This window comes from Paramormyrops kingsleyae, chromosome 3, assembly GCF_048594095.1.
Source record: "Paramormyrops kingsleyae isolate MSU_618 chromosome 3, PKINGS_0.4, whole genome shotgun sequence".
Taxonomy (NCBI): Eukaryota; Metazoa; Chordata; class Actinopteri; order Osteoglossiformes; family Mormyridae; genus Paramormyrops; species Paramormyrops kingsleyae.
The window spans coordinates 30,122,188-30,145,670 of NC_132799.1; the positions used below are offsets into that span (position 1 = coordinate 30,122,188).

Genomic DNA, 23,483 nt, shown 5'->3' on the forward strand with positions numbered 1-23,483 from the left:
AGCCGCCTGATTAATAAGTCTTTAGCACAAAGGCAGCAGATTGATGCTCTGCTGATCCTGAGCCATGGGAGATGGGGTATCCCCACATACTGCTCCTAGGTGGGAGGGCAGGAAGGAAAAAAAAAAGCATCCTGGTCCTTTCCCTATACATCAGCCATCCAAGACCTATTAATCAAGCCATCCTACATACATGCATACACACACATTTACTTACTCAAGGGCCGAATAGTAAAACCACTCTGGGATTTGACCAGGTTACCCATCACAGGTACAGCATTCTAACCCACTGAGTCACACACCTGTCCAGTATTACACCATGGTCCAACCTCAAACCTTACCAGGAATGGGATGAGGGCAAGATGCCTTAGGACAGCCAAACAAAAGCAGTAATCTACCATAACCCCCAGGAACTACTGTACTGCACAACTACATTCAGCTGGGTGATACGGCTGTAAAACAATACTGATATTTTAAGTAAGTATTTCCAATATTTAACAACTAGGTTGTTCAAAAGTTAAATGTATGGAGTCAAATTGCGGCCACATAGCGCTTCAAACAAATGTGTGTACTGTAAACAAAAGCACGTATAAACTGCAAACAAAATTGATGTATTTGGCACTTGTTTTTCTTTATGGCATGTGTGTTGCGCTTTGCAATACATTCCTTTTTTGCTGTATTTTTCTTTGCGTTTCACCATCTCACCTCTTTTTAACACAGTGTGGATGGGCAGGGCTTTGTGGGAGTATCTGTCATTTCCTGATCTGTACCACCTGCCTGATTTGTACTAATACACAGCATTTTTGAGCATGCGTACACTGTGTTACATTTTCTGACACTGCCCATGCATGCATTGTCCACATTTCCAATAAATAAATACAATCAATATAATGATACATTATCAAGTCATTTCATATGTAAAAATATATTGAATATAAGATAAAAAAAAATTTGATATATTGTTCATCCCTAACCTGAAGCACATATCATACATTACAAAAGCTTCCAATGTAACTTAAATAACCATTTTTTTCCTCGTTGTATTCCAGGGTCCAACAGTGGGCAACAGACTTTGGAAATCAGATCTACTCCATAGCAACAAAATACTCTGGAGCTCCTCTACTGCAGAAGGTAAACTGCAAATCCATTCCCTTCAAGTAAACTGCCAAGTCAGGTGGAAAATAAGTGCTGCTGCTCCCAAACCCGACTGCTCATATAGTATTTTAGTAAATGTGTTAGTAATCTATTACCCTGCAGTTGTTTAACTGAACTGAAGCACCCACAGTAGCTATGGCATGAATGGTTGCAGGTTGGGTGACTTGCCAAAGTGTACATCAGCAGTGGTCTGTTTTTCTGATCCTGTCAGAGATGGAAAGGGAGATCCTCAAGGCTTCCTCTGCCTCTGAGGGTATTTCACGTGCCATAAACACATGTGGTGAAACCACTGGTGCAGACTATTTAGAAAGACCCCATGTAAGACTAGTGGTGTAAGGGGCACAGGGGGCATCTTAGAGGTATTCTGTCATACAAGAAGGTATTTCTTACATGGTCAGAGTCCTTTGTGTGTCCAGCTGCCCCCGATAATGCAGAGTAAAAACAATAGGGGTATGCGTGAGGGATGTGAAAGTGACCTGTACATGGGGGTTGCTGGGATAATGATACAAAACACCATGACTGCAATGCACCATATATCCCCTTTCTCTGAACTCTGAAAGCATCACCCATTCCTAAAAGATGGAAACAACCCAGACTAGGAGTTCTGTACATTCCCACAAATAGGATATATATATATTTCTTTTTAAATCAAACAAGAAGTACAGCTTATATTACCCAGTACAAAATATCAGGCTAAAGAGATTATTAAAAAATCCCCAATTATTCAAAGGACGTAAACAGAATATTTGAATAAGACAAACATTGTTTGTAATTATTTCAGTAATAAAATGATGACTCACAATTTACACAGGTCATTAGTGCAAAGTCCTGTCTTAACAGGATATGCATAGTGATTTGAATCACATCTGTCATTCTGCCAGCTGACGTGTCTCCATGGCAACTCTTGGACATCACGCAGACCTGCTTTACGTCTTCCACTCAAACAGCCCAGACACGTCTCTGCTTATGCCAAACCACTGAGTTTTTGGCCAAGCGGGTCCCGATCGTATTTGGCTGTTAATTCAACAGCTCAGAACCATTCATTTCCAGTGACGTTCCCTTAAGGGTTTTATGACTGCGGAAATAGCTGGCATCGACCCTTGATTTCACATGGAAACACATTCATTTTGTGTGCCCTGTGTCAGAGATTGCAGATGAGCTTTTAAAGAGGTAACATCAAAGCCCCATACATCTGACAGCAGCACAAGCAAAGCCTATATACTTATACAGGTCTGCTGATCTATACCGATACACCACACTACAGTGAAACCATAAGGCAAATACCCCACAGTTTCTACCAATAAGAATGAACCTTGTTGATGACATGTAACAGGAATCACAGCTAAACAGAACACATGAAATAAAAACAAGTCTGTTATATTATAAATTATAATTTGTATAATTGGTCAGCTAAATAAATGAATTTAATTTCAGTTACTGAAAATGAGAACTGAGTTCAAACCGTAGTCTTACATATTAAGCATAACCAGAATTTCCTCTGGTTGTGGGCAGTAAATGCATTTCAGCAAGAGCTCAGGCCACAGCTTGTCTGTAGCTGCGAAACACCTTGACCTTCACTATGGCTATTTACAGGATTTAATGGAAAGAACAGAACACCACCCAACAAAGATGGCTGCTGTGCACTTTTTCCAGTGCTTACATAGGTTGTCGTATTTGTGCCTTTATGATTGCTTGGCATAGTTTTCTATGTATACATTATTCATGCAAGTACCTGTTCAGATGGGACTGCTGATGACATCTCTAATCTGAGACAGCAACTTCAGTAAGGCACACGGAGACACAGGGGACAAGGCCACTTGGATGTTTCCAGTGTTTTAACTGAAAAGAAACATGCCATCTTGTTTAATCACTGCCCAAGGCTTTCAATGTTTACTCAATTTTTTGAAAATTTGTGAGTGTTCCTTTTATAGGATTATTGGGTTCTTTAAGCAAAATGACTATGCAGATCACTGTCACTTTAAAATCAAAGCGTTTTATATAAATTGGGAGCATTTTCAACAAGGAAAATTACAGTTTAGTATAAAAGTTCGGAATTGTGATTTCTTGTTATATGTACACACATACTTCCTGTTACTGTACGCGTATATGAAAATAACATGCTTATTTCTTAAAGTGAGCATAACAAATGGATTAAAAGTAACGATCAAGTTTTAAAAGTGTTAGTCGTTTAATTGTTTTTTAATTTATGGCTAAGTAATGTACACAACGTCGCTGTTTTTAGAAGCGATTTTCTCATTCACGGCGTCCTTACCTAATCAAAAACCAGGAGGGAAAAAACAACTACCAAAAAACACATGTAAATTCCTTGTGAAGATTAACAAAAACACTTCCTTCGCCTCTTATTCTATTAAAACAGCGTTCACGATGTGACTACATCTAACAACCACCGTCTCGCACTAGTAACAAAACAACCAATTAAACCTAATAAAATTAAAGGCACCTTTTGATGCCTCAGAAACCCACAACAGCAGCTGTAACCTGTGTATGAAATACCTACCAATTTTATTTTAATAAAATGAACATATTTAAAGTTAAACACGTTTATAGAGATCCACTCATCTTATTAAGTTTTACACGACCTTCTTGTTGATTTAACTAATCGTTATTTAGTGGTTTGGTGGATATGTCTCTAACCAAGAGTAATTTATTTTATAGTATTATGTATTTTAATGTTATATTATACTACATAAAAATATAGAAATTATACTATACGTAATTACTGGTAAGACCAAGTCCAGTTTCTGACACCACAGCCAGATCCTAGCTAACATAGGCGGGCACCAACGTTTGACGGGCGGTGGCGCTACTTGCGCGTGGCGCTAACCGTCCAAATTACGTTGCACGTGTGCTCTGTAGGGTGCGCGCGCAGAACGGATACGGGAAGCGAGGCGTTGGCGCCAACTTCTGAGGGGGCGATACCGATTTCAGTCTTGCGCGCAGCGCTAACCGTCCGAAAAAGAAGCAGAATTGACTCGCGTTCTCTGCAGCGCCTGCGCACAAAACGGATACGCGATGCGGAGCGTTAGCTTCTGAGGGGGCGCCGACTTTCCCGCCAATTTCACCTTGTCTGAAACTGTGCTGTCGTTAGGGGAGTAGTGTCGAGGACGTTGTTAGGTTAGCACAATGTAACCAAAAAAAGAAACATTTTAAGTGAATAGTGAACAACACTGACATTTCAAAATAAGCAAACACTGCTAACACGGCTGTTGAACGATAAAATGTATCTGCGATGGGGCATGGTGCAGGCATGATCCACTGGCTGCTCCAAGACAACAAAAGGGTTTAGGCACCAAACCCAAACTGGGGAAACCACAAACAGAACACAGTGAGTATGACTAGGAAATTAAGCAGAACTACAAACCAATAACACGGTACACACAATGATTGACTTAAGAGCAGGACAAAGGCAAGCACTTAAATACACTGAACACAATGACTAACACGGGGCAGGTGTAGCTATACAGAACCTGGGGAAATGAGGAGCAGGTGAGGACAATCCAATCAATTAATCAAGGCACAGGGCAACAGGTGGCATAAATGACAAACACAGGAACTAGCTAACACCAGGAAGGACCAGGGACACAAGCAAAATGAACCAAAACAGGGAAGTAATGAACTTAAAGGAAAAACAGAAGTCCAATAAACAAAACAAGTCAACCTGGCCTTGAACCCATGACTTCAAGGGTATAGCTTCCATGCTATATACTCAACCCGCTGAGCTATACCACAGTTTAGAGCACTGTACAAACACTAGGTATTTAGACACGCTGGGGCTGAAAGACAAGAAACAGGGAGGAAGACAGGATGGCCAGCAACACCTGCTGGCCAAACGGGGAGGAGACACGAAGGACAGAGTCAGACGGGCGGTGACCCTGACATGAATGTTTTATTTGGAATTAATAACATACACAAGCACGTCGCAATACAATCAAAAAATACTTTTTGGTCTGTATGTTCAGTATAGAAATTAAATTGGGATATTACACAAATTCATATAATATTAATCATTAAATATTATTTCTTCATTTATTTTGGTGTAGGCTGTAGCAGTCAGCCTTTGGGGGCGGGGGGGGAGGAGGGGACAATCAGGCCTATTTTTTGATTAACCTGATTTTATTAGACTCAGTGAGAAAACTCACTCTTGCATATTATAATAGATTTTCTTTCTGTTTCATTTGGAAAGAAGGCTTTATCAGTTAACACCACAATAATGCTTCAGAATCATTTGCTTAGATTAAAGAGTAAGACTGTGGGCTTCAAAATATCAAAATCATAATGTATGCTCAAAAAACACAGAGACAGATGGACTGTACATTTATACAGTGTTCACCTTTGAAATGCTGTATATATCTACAAGGCTTTTGCATCAATTTCTTTTAATATTCACCCCTGTGGAAAAATCATTCTGACTGCAGTCCCTACCCCCCACCATAACTTGTCAGAAATTCAAAGATGTGGAGCCAATTGTGAAGATTGAGGAGGTGGATGGTTCAGAACTGGTGCTGAAGTTTGCAGAGGAGATGGAAAGTATGCTGGGAAGGAAAATGAAATCGGTCAAGGTGAGAGCATTCCATCCACAGCCAGCTTCGTTTCATGAGTCTCTCCTTCAAGTTGCTCCTCTAGCTGTTATAGAAGACGGTTTTGAATACACAAGGTATGAGATGTCTGTCAGGCTTCTCCACATATGTTTTTTGGCATTTTCGGAGTAGGTCACCATCCCCTGCAGTCCCCCTGGACGCATTTCCTCCTCGCAGCCACCAGTGTCTCTGATAGGAGGAAGTGTTGACAGGGCAGCTCTCCGCATACCTTACCTCCCATCTAACCTCCTTGAAACCTCCTTTTACACCAGAATTGCATGCCTGAAACCATGTGAGGAATCCTGCTTTCACAAGCACTTCCCGTGATTTTTGTCAATGTCTTTCTTTTTTCCCATCAGCCACTCTTGTTGACAATGTGACACAAAACAACCCCCCTCCATGTTTCATAATCCACCAAAACAGGAAGGACTGATTGCCATATAAATTATAGTTTTAATAAGGCAAGTTAATTTCAATGTGATATGTGACATGCAGTAAGTCACTAAGTACTACTTGGGTGAAATAAAAACATTCACATGTCAGAGTCTGCAGAATTCTTTTAATAAATATGGTGGTAATTTAAATATATCTGCTCCAGTGTTTCTCATTAAGAACTCGTTATCTGTCCTATCTGCAGACCCTGGCAGAGAATGCTGAGGATGCAGACTTGTACCATGATTATGACGCCTCTCTGAAGGTGAGTCCTCCTGTATTAGGTCTTTTTCTGATGCATCTGTTAAGCAGGTGTCTAATTCAAAGCTGTTTACCTAGGATACAGTTTTACAGACAGTCAGCTATATGATGGACTCTGCAACATGTAGACCATAACCAGTTCCTTAACCAGAGTGTTTCTAACAGGGTTTAAAGCACATAGAATGCAAAAAGAATGGTCAGACAGTGTTACTGATCTCCATTTGTCAACATCTGTTCAGGGGCGTCGCTAGAAATTCTGGGGCTCCTGACAAAATATCATACTAGGCCCGCCTGTCCAATTTTACATCTAATTTTACATACTCAAGGGCCCCTATAAAGTGCTGGGCCCCTGAATTTGCTAGGGAATCCATACCCCTCTGACAGCCCTGCATCTGTTACAATTTTTACCACTGCAGCTGTGCTTGTACTTGGAAGTCAACAATAACTAACTCTTTGAATTGTTTTCTGCCATTGTAGTTAAAAATACCAACCCTTACTTTACTCCAAAACCTTTTCTCCGTGTCAGATTGACTACTACAACTCGGTGTTGGTGAACACAAAGGATGAGGATGGGAAGTATGTGGAGCTTGGTGGGGAGTTCATCCTGGAGGAGAATGAACACTTCAACAACCTCCCTGTCAACACCTCCCTCAGTAGCGTGCAAGTCCCTACCAACGTCTACAATAAGGGTGCGGAAGCTGTGAAAGGCTGCAGACAGCAGCCGGCTAATGGTCTCGAGTTTTAGTGAGAAGGTGTCTGAGAAATTTAGTTTATACAGGAGCAGACAAGATTGACTAAAGTAATCTGTACGAAATCCATTTATGGAGTTAAAAAGAACCAGTTTATATTCTCATTCATCATTCTCTTCCTTTAAATAATACCCTGAGTCAATTCGTCCCTGTGGGATTGAGCTTTGTGCTATTACTTGTTATGAAAAGCACTAAAGCTATCGAAAATGTATCACATATTTCACCTAAATCATCTGATTTGAAATGAGATTTTATCTCCTGAGGTGTAGTGTACCAATGGGTGTGATCCTGTGGGAACGTCCAGCTAAAATGGGCTTTGATAAGTGTAGCTTTTCCTAGAATTCACCTTATAAGGGTGGTTTTGCCCTCTTGGTATCCCTGTCACGTTTGCCTTGGCGTATGTGAATAGAAACCTGTTATCCATTAGAATACAGGTTTGTATCCTAACTGAATAAATATGTGGTCTACCACAGTGTTACTGTTTATCTTACTCTAGGCTGAAGAACTGCTTTTTCACAGCCTCAGGAAGACCTCAGCATTTCTTCCTTTTGCTGACTTATTCCTTGTTCGCTTTCTCTTTCCCCTGATCCCGCCAATCATCAAACATTGCCTGCCCACTCCCGAACCCTCATCACCAACAGATCCGGACATTCTCAATGGGGTTTACATGTCAGAGGCACTGAATGAGATCTTCATTAATAACTTCAAAAAGGACCCCACCCTCACCTGGCAGTTCTTTGGCAGCTCCACAGGTTTCTTCAGAATCTACCCAGGTACATTGGAGCCACATATATTGCAAGGGGTGCTAACATATGACCTGGAAGAGTTCTCATATCAATGGTGAGAGTAGCAGTCAGAATTTCCACCTATGGGCTAGAATGCTCAGTTAAGGTTTGCGACAGGTACAGTTGCCTGAGCTGCGAAACAGGGTCGCTGGGCCAGCAGTCTCATTGAGGCTGAGATGGGTGTGAAGTTCGCTGACAGAGATGGAGCTGCGGGATAATTAGCAGTAAAGAATGACTCAGCTTGGCCTGCATTGACTTGTGGACGGTCCATCAGCAATACAGCCATGTGGTCTGCTGAGCGGGGTCCAGGGTGCTGAGAGTTAATTGGGTGTGTAGTCAGGACCTGTCAGCACACCAAAGGGAAGGGAGGGGAAATGTGTCCCTGGGGTACTTGACTTCTGCATAGTCCTGCATTTACATGGTTCCCAACCAGCACCTCTTGAGTCAGCACCATGAGTTTAAGACCAAAAAGGTGATATGCATGGAATAAGGGAATCAATGGACAGAAGAAACTTCTTCATGTTTATGCAGTTGATTGTTTTTTTAAGGTATCAAATGGACCCCAGATGCAAATGGAGTCATCGCTTTCGACTGCAGGAATCGGAACTGGTGAGCCTTTATTTTTAGAGTTGCTTATCATTAGATATATTTACTGTTTCTCTGTGTGTGTGGCAAGGCCAGTCAGGTGACCTCTTTTTCTGTTCTACATGGGACATCTCTCAGTGGGGTGAATGTGATTGATAACTCCATATAACAGTTGAAATACATTAGACAAGCAACCATCCTAAGAAGGTACAGTATGTCACCACATAAGCGAAGCAGGCCCCAGGTGACCTTATGCACATGGATGCCACTCAGGTACCACAAACAGTAATGCCTGATATAGGACAAGTTTTGGGCTAAGTCTTCAGAGGCTGGCCATTCATTAGCATGTGGTAAGAATGACTATGAAAATCAGCCTGGGATTCACTGGTGAAGTTTGATGGGCAAAAAGAAACCACATCATGCTTACCCTTTGTGTTAATGCACATATCTGATATACACGTAACCTATTATTTTGTCTGCCTATTCACTGGGCCTTGACGGTAAAGCACTGCGTTCAAACAACTTACCAAAACAAACAACTGCTAAATCCATGCATAATAACCTCTGTTAGCTAGGTAAAACACTTAAGACGTAGTTTACCTAATGTAAGAAAATCATTTCTTTTCTCAACTGGCATAGACTAGGGGGGTACTGCCCCCCCACCCCCAATCCACCCTCGCTGGGATTCCACAAGCAGGGTGTCATTTGACCGTTAAATATATAAATTTAGCAGCCAGCTATTTTAGGCATATAGCACTAAAGAGTGTACTTGTCTTCTAAGCTAACATAAAAATGTCAACATGATTATGCTGCACTGGATTCACAGAACAGAGCACAATCGTGGCTGATAGGAGCTCTTTTTCTGCCAACACTACTTGACAGGACCCAGGACACACATAGACATCCACGCTATCAAGCGTATGACCAAGGGTTTTTCAATGAAAATACTGTAAAGGGGATGTCATCTCATCTAATCGACAAATGGAGTTTTATTGCTCCAACTTCAGCAGCGAAATATGCTGGACCATCACGCTAACAGCGACCATGGTGCATGCATCAACACATAAATCTCCCTCTCCCGTAGGTACATCCAAGCTGCGACATCACCAAAGGACCTCGTGATTGTCGTGGACATCAGCGGCAGTATGAAGGGTCTTCGTCTGACGATTGCCAAACACACCATCAACACCATCCTAGACACTCTGGGGGAGAATGATTTCGTCAACATCATCGCCGTGAGTGAAAACAAGCGAAAACATTTCTAATTACGTTAAACTACATTTCGTGATTCTCCTGCAGCATGTTGTCTCTCTCCAGTACAGCGATTACGTTCATTATGTGGAGCCCTGCTTCGAAGGCACGCTGGTGCAGGCCGATCTGGACAATCGTGAGGTAATGCAATAATCTAATTCATTTAAGCTCGGAATGACTAAGCTTCAAAACCCACGCTGCACAAAATGACGTCCATGAAGTAGGAATCGTGTGGTAATTATGCACAGTGGAGGGAGAGGATATGGTTTATTTAGTCTGATCCCAACTCTCTGGGCACATGCACCACTGTGTGTGTGTGTGTGTGTGTGTGTGTGTGTGTGTGTGGGTGTGTGTGTGTGTGTGCTTTGTACTCCGTCATGCAGAGGCACTTGTGTGCCTGCTTGCTTAGTCCCATGGCCTACTTTCCATGTGCTATGCCGTCAGAGAGCAGGTGGGGTCAACCTTCCAGGATGGCTTTGTGGTCACATGATCTCTGGTTACCACAAATTGTGGAGGATTTCGCGTGGGGGGGGGGGTGGTTGGATACTCAGCCTGCTTTCAACAATGCCTTTGATGAGGTAAAGAACCTCTTTTTAACATTTATACCATAGGATATATAGCAGCCGATGCTATCAATGTTCCTTAATTACTCCAAGCTGAGGGCGTCCTTAGAAATTCTGAACCCCCTGACAAAAATTCACCTTGCCCCCCCGTCGAATTTTATGTATTATAATTCTACGTATACAAGGGCCACTGTCAAGTGCTGCCCCCCCCCCTGAATCTGCCAGGGCAGCCATACCTCTCGAACATCTTTGCTCCAAGCTGTAGGTCTGGGTAGGTGCTGGCTGCTGGCTTCAGCTGTGAGCTGTGTGTTCAGACTGTAGTTCATGTTTCACATATAGCCACAAATGGCACATGATTGAAGACGGTTAAAGAGGATATTCGTTAGTTATAGAGGATGTTAGTTAGATATTAATTAAAGATATTAATGGAACACTGCGAATGAAAACTATCTATATGATGATCATGAAGATGACATTTATGAAGTGAATGAGAAAGATCTGCCCTGCACTGTGTACACTCTGGGCTCTGTGTGGGGCTTTGCTCTGCTCATTGTTGTACTCTATGTATCTCAGCACTTCAAGATGCTGGTGGAGGAACTACATGCCAAGGGGGAGGGGAAGGTGAACAAGGCCATGAAGGAGTCTTTCCGCATCCTCAGCGAGGTCTGCGTCATGGCCAGCTCTACATAAAAGTACTCAGCTTTCAGTCAGCTGGCAGTGACGTGCTTTTCTGTTACATGTGGTCGTCTACTGTGGCTGCTGTGATGTCATCTCCAGGCGACAGCCAATGGGCAGGGCAGCCTGTGCAACCAGGCCATCATGCTCATCACTGATGGAGCCATGGAAGATTTCCAGCAGGTGTTTGAGGACTACAACTGGCCAGAGAAAAGGGTATGGTGCTCCTGTAACTCAACAAGTAGTGCATTGTGCTAACTCCGTAAGAACACACATGAATTGTAACTCTTCCCACTATTGTAAGTTGCTTTGGATACAAGTGTCTGATAAATAAATTTAAGGTTGTCCTCACCCACACGCCACTTTGATAGCCCAGAGAAAGCAGTAGCATCCACATGAGACAGTATCACATTCATTGATTGTGAGGATTCTAGTCAAGTCTTGTTGTCCACTAAGGAAGAGATCGGGGAGCTACTTCACAAAGCAGGATTTTCTTTCTCAAGTTGGATAACTTGTCAGATTTGAGATAGTCTGGACTAAACAGACTTCATCTTCGTTCGCTTACATTTAGCCCAGACTACCTTAAATCTGACAAGTTATCCAGCTAAGCAAGAAATCCTGCTTTGTGAAACAGGCCCTAGAAAGTGACCATTAGTGTTATCCAAATACTGATACACTTATTGAAATGGATGGAATTGCCTCCTTGTCCTTGCTGAACGTGCCATTCAGTAACCTGTGGTCTGTGCCATGTCTGCAGGTCCGCGTCTTCACCTACCTCATTGGCCGAGAGATGACCTTTGCAGATACTGTTAAGTGGATTGCCTGCAACAACAAAGGTGGGCCTTGCTGTGCAATCTGGATTGGAACCTATTTCAAACATGTGCTTCTCAAATGTATTCCAGTTAGCAACCTACTGAACCAGAAAATGAAAATCATAGAAGAGACCTACTTGTTTAGGAACACAGTTTTATCTGACAAAAGGAGTTTGGCTTTATATGTTGCACACTTAGAAACAAAATAGGTGTGCTAGATGTGTTCATCTCTGTAAAGTGATCTTTGTCTTGTCTGTCCTTATAAAGAGCATATATTTTTGTCTCTTTGCTTTCTCCTGTTTTCATTTGTCTGAAAATTCCTGGGTTTGTATACTTGCACAAAAATACATTATTTATAAGTTCTAATATATTAAGCCCGATTATCTGAGATTATAGTACAATGGATGGCACTTGGGAATGGAAAAGTAGATCTAAATGACATTATTTCAGGTGCAGTAATCTGGAGATATGTGCTGCCCTCTAGTGGATATTTGAGTCACAACAGTTTCATTTCAATCCCCTAGACCAGGGGTGTCAAACTCCAGTCCTGGGGGGCCAGAGCCCTGTGTAGCTTAGCTCTTTCCACCACAAATTATTTAGCTTATGAGCTCTGTGGTAATTAACACAAGGAGTTGAATCAGGTGTGTTAAATGAAGGTAAACCAAAAACTGTGCAGGGCTCCGGCCCTCCAGGACTGGAGTTTGACACCCCTGCCCTAGAGCATGGATGGGCAATCTTATCCACAAAGGGCCGGTGTGTGCGCAGGTTTTTGGAATAACCTTTAGGTCAGCTGTTCAAACCCAGGTGTGAGGACTCTTCAGCCAATCAGTCCTCTAATTAGTAATCTATTTAGGGAGTTGCAGCAAAAAACCCGCATACACAGCGGCCCTAGAGGTTTGTTTTGTTAGACTACAGGCTTGTCTAATGTTATATCAACTCATTAATCAGGTAACATCATACACTGGATAGTCTAATAATAAAAAAAAGTCAGTGTTATGTGATTTTGATTATGTATGACATTTTGATGCGCAGGTGTGTGATATCGGCAGTTGTGAATCTCACTTGCACTGCCTTGCTCCACAGGTTATTACACTCACATCTCGACACTAGCCGACGTACAAGAAAATGTCATGGAGTATCTGCATGTTCTAAGCCGACCAATGGTCATTAACCACGACCATGACATCATCTGGACTGAGGCCTACATGGACAGTGTGGTGAGCACGGCATCTTCAGGCACACACATTTTTCAGGGGTCTAACAGTCTATAAGTCAGCTCCTCCATTAGAGAGCTACATCCCAAATATCAGGCTCTCCCTGTTATAAAAGGATACCAGTGGCACACGTGTTAGTCCTGCTCTGGGCAGAAGGAGTATCCACAAGAATACCATTTCATGCCAGTCATTTCCTATCCAGCACAAGTTTTCTTGCTGCCGTTTGATGGTAGTCATTCTTTTGTCATCGTTATTATGTCACACTTGTCCGGTGTCATCTCACATGTGAATTGCTTATTCGATATCTGTGCCATCGCCAAAAGGCTGTCTCGTCTTCTCATGTTCATACATCGCTCATCTGCTGTTTTCGTCCCACGCCCGTGCCTGCTCACTCCCAATCCTGTCGCCCATCTGACCTGACACTCACCACGACAAGCTCCCAAACACAGCAGAGGTAAACTCACTCCTGGTCTAATGGGGTCGCTCTGTAAGGTTCGCAGTGCTGTCACATCTCCCCCTTATTGTGGGGTGTATAGTTCATGATGGTATGTGTATGTTTGCGTAGAAGGCAAGTTCAAACACTCAGTTAATCTCATGTCGCAGCTTCAAATTTCAAAACGTTAGTTAATTATCTTAAATCTGTGTATTGTTATGATTCAAAGGAAAAGTCAATTTTACATTTACGTTTATACTTTTGTCCAAAGCAATATACATTTACCGAGACATTACCGAGTTACAACTACAAATCAATCATAACTTATTAATAACTTAATTTTGGTCCCATTCACAATTGGCAAGTGAGGCAGTAAGACTTTCATCGTAATCTAGATTCCCCGCTAAGATTTCCATTTTTCTGTCATTGGTCACTCTCAGGCCTTGCTGTTAGATACCTTTCTCCGATGTGAACCAAACGCTTTCTGCTAAGGCAGTTGTCCATAGCTCAGTGTGCAGGAGCATGTCTGTTGATAAAAAAGAGATGCACAAAAGTTCTGCTTCTAACAGTTCGGATAGTGATGAGGATCCTAACAATGCTCCATCCCACAGCTATTCAACACACAGGCCCAGAGCCTGCTGCTCATGACCACCGTCGCCATGCCTGTCTTCAGCAAGAAGAATGAAACGGTGAGCGATCCCCCGCTGAGTCAAGTCCCTAGACTGATATTCTGCTTCTACGTTTCATTATTTCCTTGTGGGAAGCCCACAACTTAACATTCACATATTTGTATAACCGGGCATTTTGATGGAGAACATTGAGGTTGTACGCTGTGTTCAGTGGTGCAGAGAAGGCTGGGTACTTTATGGTTACTGTCTACCACTCTTCCTGCCTGTTTTCATGGGAGGGGGGGATTCAGTTAAGGTTTATTTTCTCTCTGTGGGCAGCGTTCCCACGGCATTCTCTTGGGCGTGGCCGGCTCTGATGTGCCCCTGAGGGAGCTAATGAAATTGGCCCCAAGATATAAGGTACTGTGGATGGCTTTCGACAGCTATCATGCAGAGGTGGTTAGTTCAGGTCCAGAAAGTAAAAATCCAGACCAAGATTTTGTTTCTACCAACCAGTTGAGCATAAAGCATCACAATCAGAGTTCTGAACTGGTTTGTTGAAACTAAATCTTTGTCTGGATTTTTTCATTTCTTTCTGAATTATCTACCTTTGCTATCTTGACATGTAAATATTTTTCTACTTGCCACAGCAAATAGGATTTCCTGGTTCCTGTGGTCTCTGTTTTCCGATTGTTTCAACCATCTGTCTGTAGATAGACCATGATTGTACTTTGGAGGTCCATCTTGTCTGTCTCTTTCCCAGCTTGGAGTGCATGGCTACGCCTTCCTGAGCACCAACAACGGCTACATTCTCTCGCACCCTGACCTTCGACCCTTGGTATGACCACATTTCAATAAATTCCCAATTACAGAATTAAAAATAAATCTGAAAAAAACATGGTTAACTTTAGGTGATTCTTGAGAAACAAATGATGTTGTACATTATGTACTTACGGTTTCTTCCAAATGTAAAAGATAGACAATATTTCAAAGTCAATTAGGGCTCTCTGTTACATGTACAGGTGAAATTTGTTTGGCCTTTCTGCTGTGGTAATAATTATTTGATAGCAAAGGTGGAATTTGCAGGTCCAGAAAGTAAAATTCTAGACCAAGATTTTGCTTCAACAAATAGTTGAGTATAAATAGTCACAGTCACAGAGTACTCAACTGGTTGGATGAATCTAAATCTTGGTCAGGATTTTTACTTTCTGAACCTGAAATTTCCACCTCTGCTTGATAGAAGCTTTTTATAGCTTGACAGAAAAAGAAACCAGCCACACATGTTTTGGGGAGAAAATGTCTGCTTCATCATCACCTCCTCCAGTACAGGCAAAGTGTTTATAACATTGTTCCCATGTCACACCCCTGTGGTCCTGCAGTATAAGGAGGGAAAGAAGCTCAAGCCAAAACCTAACTACAACAGCGTGGATCTGTCTGAGGTGGAGTGGGAGGACACAGAGGAAACGGTGAGTCAGGGGACACTGTAGGACACAGAGCGTCACCGGCACAAACACTCACTCACAAACAGCTACACACACACATACTCACAAATGGATGAAGGTCATTTCATTAGATCTAGTCTAGTTTGGGGATCACATTAATAATATAAACATGAACACCCTTAGCAAGGTGCAGCATCTGGTATCCAGTATTTCTACGAAATATTGTGTTTGTACACAGAAGCATTAAGGTAGAGACATTGGGCCTGTATCACAAAGGATGATTTTTGGGTTAGTAAGATAACTGGGTCAAATGTATGTGAACAAAGATTAAGTCCATTTAAGCTGGGGTACCTTAAATCTGAGATGTTATCAGGCTAAGCAAGAAATATGGCTTTGTGATACAGGCCCCAGATTCTGGGAGGGAGAAATTATGATGCCTCTCTCTTAAAATCTCATTATTGTGATCAACACATACATATTTGTTTGTCGTGTGGGTGTTGATGTTTTTTGCATGTGTTTTGGCACAAATGCGTGTTGACATTCCAGCTGAGGACAGCCATGGTGAAAGGCCAAACCGGCTCTCTGTCCCTGGATGTGAAAGCTGCTGTGGAGAAGGGGGTGAGTGTCTGTGCCCTGGAGCTGCCCACCTCCTCCCTGTCAGTGCCGCCTGCCTGCCATCGGGCAGCATCAGCTATAGAGTCCTGATTGAGGCACCTGGCATGGAGCATCAGTGCCTCATTCAGATAGAAATGACATAAAATCTCTGACAGAAGCTTTTCAATCCCTAAACCAGACTGCAGAAATCCAAAATACACACAGCCACATTGTCCCCCTCTTTCTTCTAACAGACAAGGGTCCTGTTCCTGACAAATGACTATTTCTACACAACCATCAATGAAACGCCATTCAGGTATGAGATCGTCAGGTCCAGCGGTGGAGATGTACACCCACGAATCATTAGCTCATCCTGAAATATGAAGCCGTCGTACTGGGAATTCCAGCCAGACGGTCCGTTTGCTGACAGCATGTGGACAGACTCTGTGCTCCAATCGCACAGCCTTGCACTAACAATCTGCTGACTTGCGTTGCTGTTCATTCCCTTCAAAGCCTGGGCATAGTCCTGACCCAAGGCCACGGGGAGTACATCTTCCAGGGGAACGTGTCCATAGAGGAAGGTACGTGTCTACTCCCACACTTTCTGCTGAAGCCAGGTGATGTTGCCATCTATTTATGAATGAACTGAGGACTAGAACACCACACATCAAGACAACCTACATTCCTGACTATATGTTCCTTATGCATGCTTCATTCTTTATTCTCCTATGGTGGCCACTGTACTTCATCCTCACACAAGGATAGTGGCCTCTTCTTAAACCACAGACTACATCAATTGCATTGCATAAAAGTCGCATGAAAAAATGATGGATGCTTGTTTGGGTACAGTGATGATTTCATTTAAAATCAATATAACCATCAATCACTGTATAAACCGCATATTTCAAAATAATGCAGCAGTACTTTAAGTTTAATGTAAGAGGCTGGCCAACACACAGTACAGCTGAGACCTTCAGATTTACACAGGGGTATTAGGACGACAAATAAGCGAATGAAATTGCTACATGGCTTCTGTCAACCAGTGATACCACATTAATGCTACATTGGCAGAGAATTCACCTGCCAACCTTTGTTTTAGTTTAGCTTTGACTCTGTCACTTGATTGTCTCCTTCCAATTCCCAAAGGCCTCCATGACCTGATGCAACCAGATGTCACCCTAGCTGATGAATGGTAAGCTGGTCATCACTATTCATTTGCTCATCCAAGATGGGTCCCCAAAGACGTTATCAAATACACAGATGGACCAAAACATTATGACTACTCCCACGTGAAGCAGATAAGGTTGACCAACTTGTAAAAACAGTGCACATCAAAGTATGAGATAGATAGCAAGGTAACATTCAGTACTCATAAGCGACATGTTGAACAGAGAAGAAATGGGCAGGACTAAAGATCTAAGTGACTTTGACAAGGGCCAAATCATTATGGTCAAATGACTGGGTCAGAGCATCTCTGAAACGACAAGGCTTGTGGGGGGCTCACAGTCAGCTGTGGTGAGTACCTAATGAATGTGGTCTGAGGAGGGAATAACCACAGACTGTTGACAGGGTGTTGGCCAAGCAAAGACTCATTGATGCAAGATGTGCATGAAGGCTATCCTATCTGGAACAAACCAACAGAAGGGCTACTGTAATTCAACTGGCAGATAATTTTGATGATCATCATGAGAGTAATGTGTCACGACATACATTGCACCAAGCCCTGCTGCGTACTGTACAGTATGTTGGTCCAACACATCCTACAGATGCTTGCCACATACTTGTACATGATGCAACAGAAAACAAGATTCATTGCAGGCACTTTTAATGGTAGACAGGGGTTAAATAAAACAAGGGTATGTATTCCATTGCCAGTAAATGTTTGATCAGATTGTATTATGCCAGAAAGTCATTTGCTTGCGTTTTATTTTATTCATCATATGGGGATAAAGCTTATCACCTGTGTCTTCTGTAGGACCTACTGTGAGACAGACATAGACCCACAACACCGCAAGTACTCCCAGCTACAAGCCGTCATCCGCTACCTGACCGGCAAGGAGCCTGAACTGGAATGTGAGCCGACCAGCCGCGCTTCTCGCCCGTGACCCTACAGGCCAGCTGCACTGAACATCACAAAATACTGTCAATTGAAGGGTTTAACAGACGTGACTGTATTCCTAGGCGATGAAGAACTGTTACAGGAAGTCCTTTTTGATGCCGTGGTAACCGCACCTTTGGAAGCTTATTGGACAGCACTACTACTCAACGAGTCTGGGTAATTTTGCAACTATTGTGCTTTTGTGTAATGCTTTTGAAAAATGAACTAGGTCTGTTTTGTCATGGTCCACTCCTCCTCCCCTAACTTAGAATGGATGAAGGCTTAGAGACAGCATTCCTGGGCACGCGAGCTGGACTCATGCGCGTCACCAGATACATTAGCGCTGAGGACAGAGTTGCAAAGTGAGTAATGTTACATTACACTCGTAATGTAGGTTCACTAATGGGACCTTTGGTCATATATTCAGTTCCTTAAACTCGCACACTACTGCCCTAAATCTGATTTGTTGATCTGTACCAGGTGGTGTTCAAGATTGGTTCTCAAGAGCCATCAGGCTTTCAAAAACACTTAATCTCCCCCTAATTAATAGCAAATACTCAAATAAGAACTTACTACACACATTACTTCATAAAGCAACCACAAGCTGAACAAAAAAATGTACAGGCAGCTCTGACTGCTACAGTGTGAGATGTGACCATGCTGGGTATAAACGCACGTGGTACCAACGATCAAAAATAAACAACATAAACACATTCGGGTCAAAAAAGAGGCTAATCTAATCTGGCAAAGCAGGATAAATGAAACAACGCAACATAAAAACAGACAAAATAAGAGATAGCCAATGGGAATAATCCTTTTTTTTTACCCTTTTGAAGAACACTGACTCTTTCCACAGTACCCAGTTGAGTATTTTTACTTAAAGTTTGCACATTTGTTTTGTGAGCAGTGCAGTAAACTTAGAGTCTCTGCAGCTTACTTACAATCATGCTGCACATTCCCACATCTATCTTCTGTCTCTTTCTTCTCCAAGTGAGTCAGCTTGCTGTCCTGTCATTCCTGATTGCCAGCTGAGTGAGTCCCATCTGGGCTGCGTTTGCCTGCTCCCTATGGGGCTACTAATTACTTTCTCAGAAGTGAACATGTAGTGAAATCTAACCCTATATGGTCAATGGGGCCCTCAGCAGCCCATAAACCTTAGACCATAAACCCCGGACACTGACTCACTGAGCCATAGCGGGGACTCTAAAGAGAACGGCCTACAAGTAGATTTGCGGTTAAATTAAAGCCATATTAGGCACTTTGGATAAGTAGCAGATAATTATACTTATATAATAATAATCAGACACTGTCCCAAGGCACTGTGATCTTACAGTAGCTCTGGTTTTTTAACCAATATTCCAACCAACATTCCGGCAATGTGTAACTAGTGCATCACATTAAATATGAGTAACAACTACTTACATTAGTCTTAATAATATCACTCATAATAAGACACTGTGTCACTTATTAATGTGCTGATCAATTCATATTTCTAAATGAAGTCTGCATTAACCACCAACCATTAATGCCTCCACCCACAATGAAGCAGAGGCCCTCCTGTGAAGCATGGAGGGTCCTGCATTAACCTCCACCCATTAATGCCTCCACCCACAATGAAGCAGGGGCCCTCCTGTGAAGCATGGAGGGTCCTGCATTAACCTCCACCCATTAATGCCTCCACCCACAATGAAGCAGGGGCCCTCCTGTGAAGCATGGAGGGTCCTGCATTAACCTCCACCCATTAATGCCTCCACCCACAATGGAGCAGGGGCCCTCCTGTGAAGCATGTAGGGTCCTGCATTAACATCCACCCATTAATGCCTCCACCCACAATGAAGCAGATGCCCTCCTGTGAAGCATGGAGGGTCCTGCATTAACCTCCACCCATTAATGCCTCAACCCACAATCGAGCAGGGGCCCTCCTGTGAAGCATGTAGGGTCCTGCATTAACCTCCATCCATTAATGCCTCCACCCACAATGAAGCAGAGGCCCTCCTGTGAAGCATGTAGGGTCCTGCATTAACCTCCATCCATTAATGCCTCCACCCACAATGGAGCAGAGGCCCTCCTGTGAAGCATGGAGGGTCCTGCATTAACATCCACCCATTAATGCCTCCACCCACAATGGAGCAGGGGCCCTCCTGTGAAGCATGGAGGGTCCTGCATTAACCTCCATCCATTAATGCCTCCACCCACAATGGAGCAGGGGCCCTCCTGTGAAGCATGTAGGGTCCTGCATTAACCTCCATCCATTAATGCCTCCACCCACAATGAAGCAGGGGCCCTCCTGTGAAGCATGGAGAATCCTCTCTTGTTTTTAAAAATGTGGACAAACGATAAAATATAATCAAACTGCCGCTAAAGGCTCTACCCCTAGAGGAAGCTCCCCTCCCTGGCAGCTTTGAACTCGCTCAGCAAGTCTTTAATTAATTCCATGACTGTAGCACACATCAGAGTGTAAACCTGCGATCCCTGAGCTTCCTGGATCAGTCAGGGTTTCAGTTTATTCATGGCCCAAGATGGAGGCCTGAAATTATTATGCATCATCCACTAATGTTCTGTTAAAAAATAAAACAAAAAAGTCATTAAATGCTTGCAATTCATTTTATTTTAGCACTAAAGACAAAACTTCTACTATATACAGTACTGTGCAAAAGTCTTATGCACTTATAAGTCTTACGTTTAAATGATCTTCATGTTGGTGTAAAACTGTGATATTATGCCTGTCAAAACCTTTCCTAAAATCACCCCAGTATTTGCAGCAATCACCCATACATTCATGCATTTTTTTCTCTTGACCACTAGCATATAACTAATCAATATCTCATCGAGTTTTATAACTAATTAAATTCAGTAAACTGTGTCCTCCCCCACCCCAATTTATGGTCCACACCTCTCTTTGGTTCCCACAATTCCCTGTCTCTGCAGGAAGTTCCTCACCACCTCAGATAAGGAGAGTATCTTCACCATGGATCACTTCCCCCTGTGGTACCGGCGAGCCGCAGAACATCCCCCGGGCAGCTTCCTGTACTACATTCCCAAGGAGGACACTCGAGGTACTGCCTTAGTCGCCATGGCAACAGCCGCAGTCTTCCTGTGCTGTGTATCATGGCAGGACAGCAAGCTATATTCTGTACTGTTTCAGCCCATAATATTATTTGGTGAACTGCATTGGCTGCTTCGGTAATAGCAAAGGCAAGCTCAGCGTACAGATGCTGTAATACGAATTGCTTCATTCACCTAAAAGCTGAGGTTTAGAAATGCCACAATTTTCACTGCATACTGAGCATTCCTGACCATTATGTTAACACATTGGGACCTGCTCTTCTCAGATGTTTTCAGGGACTATGAGTATGACTATAGCACCTCCCCCAAGCTGGAGGACCTTGAGCAGGAGTACCAAGACGGTATTTACAGAGCCTGCATACTGTCTATAGCATGTTTCCATATGGAGCCATGCTCTTTGGGTCATCACTGCATGTGCTCTCATAACTCTACTGCATGGATCAGCAGCTAAGCACCAAAGCTCCTTACAGAGTAGCTGCTCTTTTGCCTGCTGATTGGATCCATATTATGTAGGGAATACACAGCATGCTCAGGTGTGTCTTGAAGAAAGAGTGACCATTGTGGCTGTCATCGTACTTGCCTTTGTTTGAATTCAGTGGGATGTTCCTCTTTGGTGGCCTGTTGGACACTGTGGCTTTAGTGGGCTGGTCACTTTGGTTTGCCCTCAAGCAGTGCAATGATCCTGAAAAGGTTAGTTTAGCAGACAGCCTCTGGGGAATCTGGGCAGGGCTGCGGGACAGAGACGCCACCTGACAGCACAGCGACTCGATGCCCGCCATTGTATCGATCACGCCGTCTCGCGCTTCCCACAGCTCGGCGAAAAGTGATACGTTCAGCACATTTTAGAATCGGTTTCCCAGAGCATGGGAGGCGTGCCTGATTCACATTAGAACTTTCTCGTAATTAGCAGCATCGTTTCTGACTCCCAAGGGTTCCGGGAAACAGCAGTCATTACAGTAATCAACAGTGAAAGGACACGTCCCGACTCACATTATTATATTCCAACAGACTAATTAAAAGGTCACTGAAGTTCTTGACATGAGCTTAAAGCGAAGAATTTGTTAGGCACCTCAGGACTCTTGCAAAACACTTGACAGGTAACATCTGTTGAGTGATATTCATACTTGTGCTCCTGGATTTGAATGAATTAAGTGCTGAATGAGGAATTCTCAGTGACTGGTGTATGATTCCTAGCTCCGACACAAACTTCAGAGGGTGGCATGTGAACTGCATATCGACCAGATGCATGTGGATTATGCCACGAGTCAAGCAGCTGCTGATTTACGTCTTCTTCTGACAGATGAGAACGTGGTTGTCGCCAGCACCGCTGTGACCATGACCGTCAACAAGAAGATGGCCATTGCTGCAGGTAAGACATCCAGTGGCACTGGTTCTGTTTGCTGCACTGAGAGAGATGGGGCCTGAAACTGTTGTTGGCCATCTTGTGAGGCTGCTGTTGTCATGTTGTTGCTGAGCGGGGCAGGTGAGGTGTGTGTGTGGTCACGTGACATGATGTGATGGTCCATGCTGACAGTATCGTTTGACTCTGCTGATCATCAAAAGTTGGATGGTGCCTTGTTTCAACTGACCACTGCACTTACGAGAAGCTCAAGGGCAGTCCAGGAAAGCAACATATTTAAATGATCTTATTGTTTAAATGTCATTTAAAAGTCCCATCATTTAAATTTGTGGCTCACTGTCAAAATTTAATTGCAACAGATCCGAGTGAAAAGTACAACAGGACCACATATAGTTGTACATAATTAGACGTTCAATAATTTAAAGGTCGACTATATGATTTGGGTTTGTGGATGGTTTATCTGCCTGTTATATGAAACAGAAGCTGGATATGGTCTCCTCAGAGATTTATATACTGATTTTGTTTCTGTGATTTATAAAGTAAAAACAGCTTATACCACTGAACAAATTAGTTGCTATACCTTCCCACGTTATCCACTGATAGACCAGGATTTAAACTGTATACTGTTTCATACTCTATTTCAGTATAAACCCCCACACTGCAGTAACCTTCCACTGAAGGTAAAAACTAGCCTGTCACTGTGTAATGAAAAAACATTTTCAACCAAGCAAATCATTTCAGATGCAGTGCAGACACTGAGATGTGACTCACTTCTCGATTGGCTTGTCATTAGCGCAGAGTCTTA

The 23,483-nt window shown here is 43.0% G+C and overlaps 2 protein-coding genes and 1 long non-coding RNA gene across 8 annotated transcripts in view; 1 reads left to right on the forward strand and 2 right to left on the reverse strand.

Moving 5' to 3' along the window:
• The window catches only part of cacna1c (calcium channel, voltage-dependent, L type, alpha 1C subunit), a 200,912-nt gene extending 196,942 nt beyond the window's left edge, over positions 1-3,970 (reverse strand). The window contains exons 1-2 of the mRNA XM_072710105.1: positions 3,425-3,970; positions 2,885-2,991 (exon numbers count right to left, since the gene is read on the reverse strand). The gene's annotated coding sequence lies outside the window, so the exon portion shown is untranslated. The remainder of the gene's footprint in view (positions 1-2,884; positions 2,992-3,424) is intronic.
• Positions 1-23,483, forward strand: part of cacna2d4a (calcium channel, voltage-dependent, alpha 2/delta subunit 4a) — a 77,200-nt gene that overhangs the window by 2,354 nt on the left and 51,363 nt on the right. For 2 of the 5 annotated variants that reach the window (XM_072710110.1, XM_072710111.1), the window contains exons 2-27: positions 1,047-1,128; positions 5,616-5,732; positions 6,388-6,447; positions 6,970-7,132; positions 7,834-7,965; positions 8,526-8,586; positions 9,647-9,797; positions 9,880-9,954; positions 10,950-11,039; positions 11,154-11,267; positions 11,809-11,887; positions 12,947-13,080; positions 13,514-13,531; positions 14,122-14,199; positions 14,458-14,538; positions 14,882-14,956; positions 15,498-15,584; positions 16,107-16,178; positions 16,409-16,470; positions 16,668-16,735; positions 17,301-17,346; positions 18,130-18,227; positions 18,336-18,429; positions 18,522-18,614; positions 21,181-21,308; positions 22,619-22,687. In XM_072710110.1, the coding sequence (XP_072566211.1) occupies positions 1,047-1,128; positions 5,616-5,732; positions 6,388-6,447; positions 6,970-7,132; positions 7,834-7,965; positions 8,526-8,586; positions 9,647-9,797; positions 9,880-9,954; positions 10,950-11,039; positions 11,154-11,267; positions 11,809-11,887; positions 12,947-13,080; positions 13,514-13,531; positions 14,122-14,199; positions 14,458-14,538; positions 14,882-14,956; positions 15,498-15,584; positions 16,107-16,178; positions 16,409-16,470; positions 16,668-16,735; positions 17,301-17,346; positions 18,130-18,227; positions 18,336-18,429; positions 18,522-18,614; positions 21,181-21,308; positions 22,619-22,687 (2,327 nt within the window). Of the gene's footprint in view, positions 1-1,046; positions 1,129-4,050; positions 4,499-5,615; positions 5,733-5,882; positions 6,043-6,109; positions 6,212-6,387; positions 6,448-6,969; positions 7,133-7,833; positions 7,966-8,525; positions 8,587-9,646; positions 9,798-9,879; positions 9,955-10,949; positions 11,040-11,153; positions 11,268-11,808; positions 11,888-12,946; positions 13,081-13,513; positions 13,532-14,121; positions 14,200-14,457; positions 14,539-14,881; positions 14,957-15,497; positions 15,585-16,106; positions 16,179-16,408; positions 16,471-16,667; positions 16,736-17,300; positions 17,347-18,129; positions 18,228-18,335; positions 18,430-18,521; positions 18,615-21,180; positions 21,309-22,618; positions 22,688-23,483 lie in introns of those variants that run through there. The other 3 variants (XM_072710114.1, XM_072710113.1, XM_072710112.1) reach the window with 3 other exon arrangements.
• LOC111843105 (uncharacterized) lies at positions 9,524-19,305 on the reverse strand. Of its 2 annotated transcripts, XR_002838064.2 has the most exons (4): positions 19,194-19,305; positions 11,827-11,873; positions 10,613-10,678; positions 9,524-9,764 (listed from the first exon to the last, which is right to left on the reverse strand). It is a non-coding gene; the product is annotated as an uncharacterized lncRNA (long non-coding RNA). The 2 variants fall into 2 exon arrangements; XR_011989601.1 differs by lacking the exons at positions 10,613-10,678; positions 11,827-11,873.